Consider the following 13,473-nt stretch of genomic DNA (forward strand, 5'->3'; position numbering starts at 1 on the left):
ATATCTGATATTTCTATATAAGCTCATCAACTATGCCTACTTGTGTCAAACACAGTAAACTAAAACCACAGTTATTATGTATACTGTGCTGTTGGGGATGTAGGTCTTTTACCATGAACATGCAGACATGATCACTATGCTTATGCTATCATATTACAGGTAATAAGGTACAAGGTGTTCTCAATTTGTTAAGTTAATAAGCCTCCTAGATGCAAATGTCCTTGTTCAGGGGGTGACCTTGGAACCCTGTCTGGTTAAGTGACTTGCTTGCAGCTGCACAGTAGGCAAATGGAAGTTGAGGGAATGAAACCCTGCAAACTAACTTAACAGAAATCCTTTCCATTCATGTCAGGTCCCAGATTATTTGATGGTAACTTGATTGCAGTATGTGTGTATACGTCACTGTCTTAGTCATATAGTACAGGTGAGGGATTCCTTAGTACTCCTTTTATATCTCTCCTTGGTCAATGTGCTGCTGGATAGTTAGTGTAGTTCTTGGTATGTCACAGCAGTATCAGCATTATCAGTTTGGACTACTGCCATGTTCAGAACTGGCCGTGTGATACAAGTAGTTTCATATACCTGTGCTAGTAATCTAACCATCACCAAAAAACACAGTAGTGCTGTAAACCTGCACTCCATAGGTAGTGTTTCATAATGTTGTGTTCCACTTTGCTTGTCTGCCAAAAGAATTTCAGAGAGTTCTGCCAAAGAAACCATGAAACCACTGCTTGATTGTGAGAAAAAAGATGCTGTTCCTCAGTAAGGTATACATATATATGTATAATACATGTGTGTGTGTGTGTGTGTGTGTGTGTGTGTGTGTGTGTGTGTGTGTGTGTGTGTGTGTGTGTGTGTGTGTGTGTGTGTGTGTGTGTATATATATATATATATATATATATATATATATATATATATATATAAAAATACAATTTTCACTGCTTGGATGTTTCCATAATGTATGCATTACATTCTGACTGTGCATCCCACTCCCTATACTTTATGTTCCTAATAAAGCTCTTGCATTTTTGTTCTTTGGTCCTGTACTCTGTAAACTAATTTAATTAACTTTAAGGTCATAAAAAGAATATAAAATTTACCAAACATAACTAAGATCCTTTTCATTCAAATGGAATTGTTAGTTTACAGAAAAATGAAAGCCACCAACCAGAGGCGGATCATGGTCAAATGGGTCTCTAGGCGGGGTAATGGAACAAGGACCCCCCCAGCCATTCCAGTGTCCCATTACTTGGTTATTTCTCCCCAGTTACCATAAACACTGTTCAATCCTGTCAGTGTGCATACTAGTTCATAGGTGTGTACTAGGCTAATGGCCCAAATGGAGCATTATCCTCTGATTGGCCTAATGAGTGAAGAGTAGAGAGAGATGATGACCTCTTTTTTTTTTCTTTACTTCTGCAATGATTACATATATTTAAAACTTTTATTCCAAATGGTATAGCACAAAAATTGATAGCCATTTGCTGTAGTCTCACAATGAAATCAGACTTAGCATGAACAGTAAGCTTCTCTGCTCTTGAAACACACATTCATTGAAATGGCATTGAAACCCACATTCAAAGAAAATGCATCTAGCGGATTAAGTTTACCTTTGGGCTATTTTCAAACCATAGGCACCTTGCACACATTTTTGGACCATGCTTATATGCATGTGTTCTTTGATGCACCATCCTCATTGTATTAAATTATATTCTTTGTATAATACAGCACTACTTGTTAGAGTGTGTTTTAAATTTCTAGGTCTGAAGATTTTCCTAGTAAGCAATGAAACAAAACATATGAACCAATAATGACAAAAGTACCCATTACAGAAAATTTCAATAACAAAAGCCAGTCAGACTTCTGTCATTTAAATTCACTAATATCAGTCAATATACACCATCTCTGTAGAAATCATCTGAATAATTCCACATTAAAGAGATATATAACTAATAAGGTTGCTGCTGACAAACAACTTTACATTTCAGAGTTTCACATACAAATTCAGTGCCTGCTTCTCTTGAAGAATAAATAGCCTGTGTTACAGTTAAAAAAATTGGAAAGCTGATAATATTGCCATAGAGAATGTCTGTCAAACCAGCAACAGGTTCATAGTTACTAGGCATCTCATCCAAAGGAGGACACAGTCAGGAAAACAATACCTCATCTCCCTTTAAAAGGGAGCACTGCAATATCAACACTGTATCTATGTGGTGAGAGAGTAGAACCCTCAGCCTTCTGTACCAAAGGGAAAAATGGAACCTGTTGTGCTGCTAACAACTTTTAAAATTTGTAGCACAAGCACTGATGATGACCATTTGTTAAACAAAATAGTTACACATTGAAAACAAACTTAGCATAAGCAATGGTAAATTTCTCTTCCCCTGAAACTTAACATTCCTTAAAATGTAGAAAAAGTCAATATTCTTTGAAAATGCACAGAAACTCAATAGTCCTAGAAAATGCATTAAAACTCAATACTCCTTGAAATGCAGTCACACATTCAAGGTACAGCATTTGAACCTGAATGAATTAACCAACCAAACTGCCTGAGGCATTTTACAGAGGTCTGTATCATTTAATCAAAACTCACTTTGTCAAACCCCTTGTCATCAAACACCTATTCATCGAAGTCTCAAATCAGTGAACAGACTTTTAATCGAACCATTTCCCAGGGCAAACCAATGGTAGGCCACCCTATTAACTGCAGAAAAAAATCTGAAAAATTAAAACCTATCCAGGTGGAGGGCTTTACCTCCCACACTCCCCCTGACTAAATATACCAACTCCAAGATTGCACTACAGTGGGGAAAAAGGCAAATTCCATATGGTGGCCAACCATTGTTTTGCCCTGGGAAAAACTTCAATTAAAACTTTATTCGCTGATTTGAGACTTTGATGAAAAGGTGTTTGACGAAGAGGGGTTCGACAAAATGAGTTTCAATTAAATGATATAGACCCATTTTATACACACACATACACACACACACACACACACACACACACACACACACACACCTTTATCTCTGTAATGACTAATTTTCTGTGTCCAGAATTGCAGCAGCAATTCTCCATGATAAAATCTGTGCTTGTTGTCTAAATCATGCACTTCATTCTAATGTTTAAATGTGTGTGTGTCATAGTAAAGACACACATACAGATGCTACTAAGAATGCATGCACAGTGCTGTCTTAAAGAAGAAGTGTAAGATTTGTGGCAGCCCACCGGCTAGTGGGCCCTAGGTGACTACCTAGGTCGCCTAGTGCCTGATCTAGCTCTGCTGCCATCACCTTTAGCAAGCATGTTTGTCTCTTTCTTATTTGCTCCAGTCTATTGCATTTTATATTACATTCATTATATTACACAGATGTGACAGCAGAAACAACATGATGCATATCTATTCAGCCCTTTTTGTAGACCTAATATCTTTTAGACATCCCCACTGTGCTCCTCCTCTTATCCCACCACACACCACAATCTTCATGAAGGAGTTTAGAGTATTATAATCCATTTCCCACTTATGAAACTTGTTCCTCTTATCCTCTTCTTTTCTCATAAAAATATTTTTTAATGATTGGGTTGAATTTTGTACCCATAATCTGGCAGACCTCTTCCCTTCTCTGTCTTTCTTCTTGTGTTATATGATTACACTGTGCCACAGGTATCTTGTGCATTCATATCATGTTGCTACTTTCTTTCATATCCTTAAATGAGATTAGCTCCCATAACCAATGTTCATAGTCTTTGACCACAGTCCCTTTATTATCCTGATAACCTTTCTTTGTAGCTTCTTAAATAACAATGTCCTTAATCCTTTTTGGACACCAAAACTGAGCACAGTAATCTAGCTAGGGCCTAACAAGGGGTTGGTACAGTGGTAAAATAACTCTTGTTTTGTGGGAGTCTGCCATCGTAAGGATACAGCATGCACCACATTGTCTTTGGCCATAGCTTTCTCTGTTTCATTTTTGCTGTTAAGTACCATGCTGAGGATTTTTTTGTGATGCAGGCATTTTAGGGTTATTTTTCCAAGGTGGCCTTTTTGGACTATTAGAGTCTAATCAAAACACTTTGCATTTTCTTTCTTTAAATTAATTAAACCTTAAGTATCCAGTTTTCAGTCCATTCTGTCAGTGTCCTCAGTAAGGTTTACTGTCAGAAATCTGATGGCCATCACATCAGGAAGTAAAATCACATGACAATGGCCCATGAAGCAAGCAAGATTACAGGCTGCAAATAGTGAAACTCCTGAAGAGTGTAGACCCAGAAACAAGTGCTACTATGGGCCCTGCTGGTGAGCAAGTCCATTTGCTCAATATTTTAGTCCTCAGTCTTGCTGGCTTCTGGTGTGATCATCACAGGATATTGTCTCCTGATATGATGGTCATTGGATGTTCTAATAGTAAACCATTTCCTTGGACAGCAAAAGCTCTCTCTTATGAAGTAGCACTACCTTGGTGTCCTTCAATCCCATGGAAACCTGACATTGCTATGTGAATATTTGTGGGGCTCTGTCCTGGGAACCCCAAGTACATGTAAAATGAAACAAAGCAAGAACCAAAAACTCCAAACAACCGATGTGAGAGTGTTCAATCTCGCCTTTGTTCTTACACATGGGTTCGGAGCCGATCCTCGGCTCCGTGCCGGCCGACTGCAAGCTCTGCATCGAGAAGAAGCTCGAGGACATCTATACCCACAATCCCCTCTGCCTTTACCCCAGATCTAGTTTGCAGCTGCTGCATTGCAGCATGTCGCTGGAGGCTAGCTCGAGGTTTTCAGATAGATTTAACTTTCTTTTTGTTAAATTTTCAGGAGAACTTGTTCAAAACACTAGTTACTGTATTTGGTGTATCAGACGTGTGTGAAAATTCTCGGTACCGTTAACTAGTTTAACTTCTTTAACTGGTATAGAGTTTTGGTAACATTTGGTTACAAATACTTTTATTTGTTTTTCCTGGATACGTTACACTTGCTTTTTCCTCTTTCTACAAATTCTGAAAAAAAATCTGGATTCCTTATGTGGAAAGTGCGGCATAAACAGTTCTTGTTATCCTTGGCCTTCACTTACAAAACCATTTGCATTTTTATTCATAAATTTGCAGAAACTATGACAGTTTTTAACCTCTTTTAAGGTCTATGTTCAGAAGGATAAATCCTAAGGTCGAAATGAGCCAATCACTCAGAGTAAATTAATCACCTTACAGATTGGGCCAGTTTAAAGTTGGGAGTTTTACCAGTCTTTAACGTGAAACTCCTAGACCTGTTGACCCCGCGATTTAACCGTTCTTAGGCCCTCTCGACACCAGTGGACCTTGGTCAAAATTTGGAATAGGCCTTTTAAGCTTTCTGGTCTTCTAGTGTGTAGACTTAAGGCCTCCACTATTCCATTGTTTTCCTGAATGTCCACTTTGGGCAAGCGATGGATTTGGATGGTCCAAACCTCTTTCTGGTGGCACAACTGACTCTCGATGGTATGGAAATTGCGAAGATCCATCCTTGGTTCCACCAGTCCCATGTTGCCGACTTCTTGATCCGTGAGATGTTTGTTGGGCTCCTTGTTCCTGTTTGGGGTTCTTCCCATTTTAAGGAGATACCCATGGAGGGCCTTGACCCTGAGAAGGTTGCTACCCAACAACCTGAAGAAACTTCCCTCCAAAAACCGTTATTTTGCCAAATAAAACGAAAGTGTTTGGGGTGCCCTTTTCGAGCTTCTTCTGCTCCCAGGAATCCCCAAAAATTGTGAAGAGGAACAGGATTCTCCAAAAAGAATCTTTGAATCATATGCTTGGGGAACAAAGGGGCCAAGATTAGAAGAAATTCTTTTTTACACTTGGGTTAAAACAAAGCAACCCCCCTTTGAGGTGAGTCATTTTCTAAGGCTTTTCTGCCTTTCCTCCTGGCACTGTTATATTATGGTTTTCCAAGGTGGAACTGAAAAGTGAACATCCCTAGGAACCCAAAAAGTACATCACCAACACAACAAGGATACAAAGATTAGTAGCCTATGGTGGGCACGAAAGGGGAAATTGGTCTTCCTAACTTCATCGCTAAAAAAAATTCTAGAATACAGAATCGGGGCAGCATTTTCAGTTCAAGGGCTTTCTTTTATCTTCCCAACATTGACCATTTCAGCTTACAGAGGGACTAGCAAAATTGGAGAACCCTCCAGGGATACAATGCTGCTGCAGGAAATTACAGAACTAAATAATCCATTTAATGTCAAGGCTAAATGACCGGGATCATAAACAGCTTGCATTTCTTGTAGGCAATCCTGATGGCTTTGTTTTTGGAACTTAAGTCTTTTTATAAGATTTGAGGAGCCACATTTTGGAAAGTAAAGGAGACCCTTACCCATGTAAAAAAAAGACTTGTTGCTGATCCGTTTTTCCCCTTAGATACCCAAAGGCAAGGTGGGAAAATGTGTTTGAAAACCCAAGATTTTCCCGGAACATGATCCCCTTTAAAGGCAAGGGGGAATGAAGAGCCCCGCGGAGATCCAAACCAATGACAGGGATACCTTGGCAAACCCTTTAGACCTGAGAAGGGCCCACTGTCCCTCAGGGAGTTTTGGGGGTTATATCCCTAGTGGGAAATTTCTTCAGAAATTGGGGAAAAAGGTTGTTACAGATTTTAAAAATTTTCCCCTTTTACACCTAAAAATCCCGATGTTCCACCCATTGGGCCGCCTAAGAAATTCAAAGTTGAAAGATCATCAAAGTCCCCTGGGCCTAGGTTGTTTAAGGTTTTTTTTATTCAAAAAAACAGGGGACTGGACCATTTCTACCTAAATTCAAACTTTTAAAAAGAAAATTCAATGGTATTCAATGACTTTCCCCAAGAAGCTCTGGGTGTCAATAATCTTTAATCATAACCACAATTAAAAAGCACATAGGGATATTTGCTTCCGGGGGCCATCACTTCAGTTTCCCCCCTTGGTCTGAAGCCCCGGTTTCACCTCATGCATGGACTTATCTAGGCTAGTTTTTTTAGGTTTTCCGTATTGGGGAAATGGCCTGTTGACCCACAACATAGCAGGGGAAAACACAACTTTGATGGAATTTTGTAAAAAAAATCTTTCACAGATACAGATTTTTTATTATAGAGCTTAGATCGTCTTTTTTCTAAAACTTTCCAAAGTTAGCCTTCAAATCAACTTTTTCTGCTGTCTCCCGAAAATCCCAAAATCTGTTCTGAAAGTCTTTTGGGTCTCATGGCAGCTTCTCTCATTTTGCCGACGGGGAAAATACCCATTGGGAAGGACTGCACATGAAAAAAGTGTCTTTTCAATAAACCTTTTTTGTTTGCACCCAATGGTCATTCCAACTTTTACACTAATTCAGTAACTCACATTAGATCCCCACATAGATATTTCAGATGTCAAACATAAAGTCTCCTGGCACCTCTACCATCTTCTTTCGATAACCAGCTAATGTAAATCATTACATGATGTTGCCCATATTTACTCAAGAGCAAATCCTACATTTTTTCTAGTGAATATCAACTGGAGAAGAAGTGGTCACCTTTCATATGAACAATATGACTAGGCAGTTTTTCTTAGGATTTGTCAGTATGAGTCCGTGCCTTGTGGTGAATGTTCAGTCACATGCAAATATGTTTTATGGAACACACAAAAAACTTTGATGATAGTATTTTGGTGGTACAAACCCAATTATGCAAAATATTTTTCTAATTATTTTGGAAAATATGTAATTCTAGAGTAGCTGTAATACAACAAGTCTGTCTGAATAGGACATGTATATTCCAAAGTTACCTTCTTAAACTGTTACAACTCATAACTAAAGAATGTCTGAGACATTTTTTAAAGAAAACGGTCCTTTTTAAAATGTCATGTATTACTAGTAATGAAGAAAGCTTGCAATAGTGCAATATTCTGATTGGATATCACTGTCATAACAGATGATTTAACAACTGTGCAATGCTAGGTATAGATAGTGAACACCTACAAGGCATGGTCATATAGTGCAGACTAGTAAGCTGTAGCACAATATCTATTAAAATGAACATACTGCATGCAGTTGAGACAATGTTTTGAATCACACTAATAAATGTGCCTGTTTTGTCAAGTTTTATTTAAGGTTTATTGCATAGATCACACTTATACCACCATCCGTGTGTCAGTGGCAGCATTGGTAAAGGAGGTGATTGATGCAGTAGCAGACAAACTGGATTCAGGAGATGGACTGATTTTGGTTAAAATGAGTTCAACAGGAGGTAGGTCATTTGTGCATCGCATTTTTAAAATATTAATAACCATTTACATAAACCGTCTGAGAAATGCTAAGAAGGATCTTCCATTATATTGTTGCAGATTATTTATACATGTATTTATAACCATAAAAAATCTACTGTTACATATCAAGAAGGATCTCTCTCTCTGTCATTAGATTTTTTTAGTATAGTTCTTGACAAATGTTGCTGCCATCAAAAGACAAACAGGGCAAGGAAACACAGTTCTTTTACACAATATTTTTTCTTGCAAATTCAGAAAAATGTATGCTAAACACCAGGAAGGTAAATATCCTTGTATTTCAACAAAGCTTTATTTAGAAACCCTATCAAAGTCCATGTTATTTCAAATGTAAAAGAGTTTATCTTTTAGCTGGCCAGCTTGACTTTGTCATGACTACCTATTAATGTTAACAACTTGATAAGTTACATATGTGGTATTTTCTTTATTGATGCTTACTACACTTATTGGATGTTTAGATGTCACTTTATACTTCTCCATCTGCATGGGAATAAGTGCATAGTCACTGAATCTTTAACTTTTAGTATCTTACCATTCATATAGTATATTTATATCATCTTTAATGTTTAATATCAAATAAATTTCCTAGTCTAGTTAACTGGACATGGCCTAATAACTTTACTTTTATGTTGTTAGCATATGTAACTGCAGAAAATGTTGAATAACACTGTCTTTATTACACATGCAAGAAGGGTACTACATTATATAATTGTTGCTCAGTATAGTCCTGTAATAAGAAAACCATCTCTTCTGTGTAAGCACGTTATCAAAAGTCAGTTCATTAAGACATTTTTAATTTAATTTAATTTGATGAAATATCCTGTTGAATGAAAGGCCAGTTGATTGAAATCATTTAGATTAGACTTGCACACTTTGCTGGATTTAACATTAGAGCTAAAACCTGAAATGAGATTACATTTTAGGTCTAGGCTTACTTTAAGGATTAACGTCAGGGCTGGAGATAAGGGTTTGGTTTAATAAATGGGATAGGGTTGGGGGTGGTGGCACTGGTTGTATTGCATACTAGACAGGAGGCATGCAGTAATGCTTGAAATTAAGTTTCTACTTCTACTTTATGTATTTTTCATTGATTGTTTTATGAAGTAGTCTGATGCTAGTTCCTTTCATCTCAACAGATGTGATGAAGTTGCCTTTGGTGATGTTGCTTTCAGCCCACTGCCCATATACCTGTCTCAGAACTTAATTGTTTATACATACTGCAGTAATGATTAGTAAAATTATACAATGTGAAATAATATCAGATGCTATGCAGATATTCATGTGTGATAAAGTATTTAGGTATGCCACATGTCATATTCAACTCAATTTAACCTGACAATAAAAATGGATCCTATGATACTGAAGATTTGTAATGCAAGACCAGCATACCTAAATCTGCAGAGGTTAATTGTTTTGATAATGGGGATTACATCTGCCACTGTCCACAAGTTATTAAGACTACATTAGTATAGAAAATGCAACAAAACTCTCCTACAACTTACCTTGTCAATTTTATTTTATCTTCAGTGTGAATATGAAGATCTGATACTGTCTTTTCCATCCATACTTCAATGGATAGGCCTTGGATCCAATCTTAGATCCAACTATGGCCACTTCCAAGCTTTGGATCCAGTGCTTAGGTTCCTCCCCTACCCATAATCCCTGTGAATAGAGTGAGCTACCTCAAATCTTGTTTGCTGCTTGAAGAGCTACAACAGATCATGGTGCTCAGGAGACCTTTTGATGATTTTGACAAGATAAGTAAGCACTATTCCCTTTTCTCTTTTCCCATATAAATATATTTCTATATGTATATGTGTGGGTGTGTTTGTGTGTGTGTGTGTGTGTGTGTGTGTGTGTGTGTGTGTGTGTGTGTGTGTGTGTGTGTGTGTGTGTGTGTGTGTGTGTGTGTGTGTGTGTGTACGTGCACGTATGTATATAATCTCCAATGTGATGAAAAGCTTTGACAGGCTAGTCAAAGAAGCAATAACATCTAAGAAACCTGCAGATCTTGACCCGCTGCAGTTTGCTTAGCCAGCAAACCGGTCTACTGCGGACACCATAGTGCTGGCACTTCACTTATCGTTGGACCATCTAGAAAGTAAAAATAGCTATGTGAGGTTTATTCATCTACTTTTACTGTATTTGTGTTTCTTTCTACTTTATTACTAGGGGCATTGACTACAACTCTAAACTGAGCTATATCACAATAAGCATCTTTTCTGTGCATTTAAAGTGTTTTTTTTTATTGTATCTGCTTTATTTTCTGAAAAAATATATAAATATATATATATATATATATATATATATATATATATATATATATATATATATATCTGTATATATATATATATATATATATATATATATATATACATATATATATATATACATATATATATATATATATATATATGTGTGTGTGTGTGTACATATATATATATATATATATATATATATATATATTTGTTTCCCACCTTTCTAAGCTAGTATAGTCCAGTTTTCAGGTTAATGCTGAATTCAGGGCTGTGTTACAAATCTCTGTGTTTGCCCATACTTTACTTGGATAGAAGGAAGTTTCTCTGTTTACCTGTAAGAGAGGGAGCTTTGAGCTGCCTATCTGTCCTTGGAGGAGTGGTTTCAGCCCATAAATTAGTAGTTTATTGGCCATTTTGGGCTAATTTCTATCTCTTTCATTTCCCTGCTATAAAAACTGCATTTGCCCAGTTTTGTATGCCGGGTAGTGCCAGTTAGCTTGGGTATAACTATTCCCGGCTCCACAAAGTCTCCTCTTCAATTTTTATCTTGGAACTAGACAAACGTTCAACTTAAGCACTCAAGCCATTCATTTCTCACCACGGCACTTGCTCAAAACTCATAGCAAGCACTTATAAGCCCTAGCACTAGACCCCCCTATACTGCACAGAAGGACAAGGCTCTCTATTCGACCTTACCAGCTATTCAGTAAAACAGTTCACTGTACCTATCTATCCAGGCATGTCCAAAGGGCAGTTTCAGGGGTTCTCTCCAGTCCAATTAGTGAATCTGGGCATTTTGAGGCAATGTTACAACTACCTCATGTACACAGACAACCCTGTCCTCCTACCACCAAACACTAATACATGCGAGAGATACAATTAAACAGCCAAACTGGAAGCTAAACTCTCTCAACCCAAGACTGGATCAGACAGTCAAGAGGAGAACAGAAATACTGGCATCACACCACCAGTCTCACATAGGCCCATTAAACCAGCACCAGCAAAAAACACACATAAATACATGAAAACATACTCGGATGCTCTAAATAAAAATCTGCAAAAGCAACAGAGACCTCCAAAGCAGACATCCACGCAACCTCCACCCCCCAACACAAACCATGAAACACCTACTTCACAAAACCAGCGTGCCACACAATCACAGCCCTTAAGGCAAAATAACATACCCAACATACTAGTAATAGGTGACTCTATAGTCAGGCACACTGACGTCCTACTCACTAGGCTGAATAAGGAGAAGGTTTCTGTTAGCTGCCTGTCAGGTGCCATGATCCACCACATAACACAAGCACTTAGGTCACTCCAGAACAAGTACAAATATGACTCTGTCATTGTCCATGTTGGTGTGAATGACCTGAGCCGTACCTCCCTGGACTACATGAAAAGAGACATGGAAGAGCTCTCTGATCACGTAGCCCAGGTCAGTATGACCTTGACCCTGAGTAGCATCCTGCCCTCACCAAGAATGATACAATGGTATAAAGAAAAAATAATCAATTTCAACAATTGGCTAAGTTTCTGGTGTCATTCAAAGGGGATCCAGTGTCTGTCCACCTGGGATGACATGCTCGGCAAGCCACGCTGCTTTGCTAGAGACGGCTTGCACCTGTCACCTTTAGGCTTCCGAATACTGGCCAAGGCTCTTGCCACCCCCATAGTGCCTTTTTTAGGCAAGGCTCAAAAGACAAACCCACCGCCGTAAATAGCACAAGTAACAAAAATCTGAGGGTAATGCTACTCAATACCAGAAGTCTAAACCTCAAAATGCATGCACTCGAGGCACTCCTCAGTATGGAGAAAATCTATATATGTGCGGTAACAGAAACCTGGTTCAAGGCACCAGAGAGCACCCCAACACTACCAGGCTACAACTCATGCATACATTTTGGCTGCAGAACCCAAACCGAAATACAAAAGGCGGGGGAGTATATATATTCATCAAGGATACCCACACTTCCAGGTTAGTGGCACAGCACGATGCTTCAGAGATCATCCACGTGCAACTAAGAATGGGCAAAACTGAAATTCAAATTGTAGCTTGTTACAGAACACCCACCATGTCCAAGGACCCCCATTCCATGTTTCTGGAAACACTGGGAAAGATAAAGGTCCTACCAAACACTCTAATATTGGATGATTTCAACTTCCCAAACATTAACTGGGAGAACTACTCAAGTACTAACTCCCTTGCCCAACATTTCCTAGAATTTATAAACTCAAATGCCCTGGATCAATTGGTCAACACTCCCACCAGAGGTGACAACATATTGGACCTGGTTATCACCAATATGGGCAACCAGTGTTCCACACCGGAGGTCAACCTCTTGCTGGTTATATCTGACCATAAACAAATCACTTTGGATATCCACATTCTGCCTCCACTCCTGGACAAAGGAACCACTGTGAAAAACTTTTCAAAAGCAAACTTCACGTTACTTAAGACCAAGGTGGAAAGTTTCAAAGCCCCCATGCTAAAGGATAACACGGTCCAAGCTGCAAAATCCTTTACTAATGAATTCTATGGACACCTAAAAGAATGCATGGATCATGCTATCCCAAGCAAAACCAAGATTCACTCCTCCAAGAAAAGGAAACTAGTCTGGTGGACCCCTGCCATAAACAAGCTATACAATAGAAGGAGGAAACTAGTACAGAAAAGAGTAAAATCCTAAGAAGGGAAGACATCCCTGATCAGTATCAGCAAGAAACTACAATCCCTCATAAAATTGTCCAAGGCGAGCTTCGAAAGAAAAATTGCCAAAGACTCCAAAGATAACCACAAGGCATTCTTTAGCTATGTCAAGAATCTAAGTGGCAATGTTCAAATCTGCTCGGAGTTAATGCAGAATGGCACAAAATACACTGAACCAACTGATATTGCCAACATTCTGGTAGACAGGTTCAGTGCAAACTGCACCCCCAAAAGGG

At 38.5% G+C, this 13,473-nt stretch overlaps 1 protein-coding gene across 1 annotated transcript in view; it reads left to right on the forward strand.

Moving 5' to 3' along the window:
- The window catches only part of LOC122805263 (rap guanine nucleotide exchange factor 4-like), a 1,439,269-nt gene that overhangs the window by 804,157 nt on the left and 621,639 nt on the right, over nucleotides 1-13,473 (forward strand). The window contains exon 17 of the mRNA XM_044075352.1: nucleotides 8,086-8,232. Within this exon, the coding sequence (XP_043931287.1) occupies nucleotides 8,086-8,232 (147 nt within the window). The remainder of the gene's footprint in view (nucleotides 1-8,085; nucleotides 8,233-13,473) is intronic.

The sequence above is a fragment of the Protopterus annectens genome, chromosome 6.part1 (assembly GCF_019279795.1).
Source record: "Protopterus annectens isolate FY-2018-M chromosome 6.part1, PAN1.0, whole genome shotgun sequence".
Taxonomy (NCBI): Eukaryota; Metazoa; Chordata; order Ceratodontiformes; family Protopteridae; genus Protopterus; species Protopterus annectens.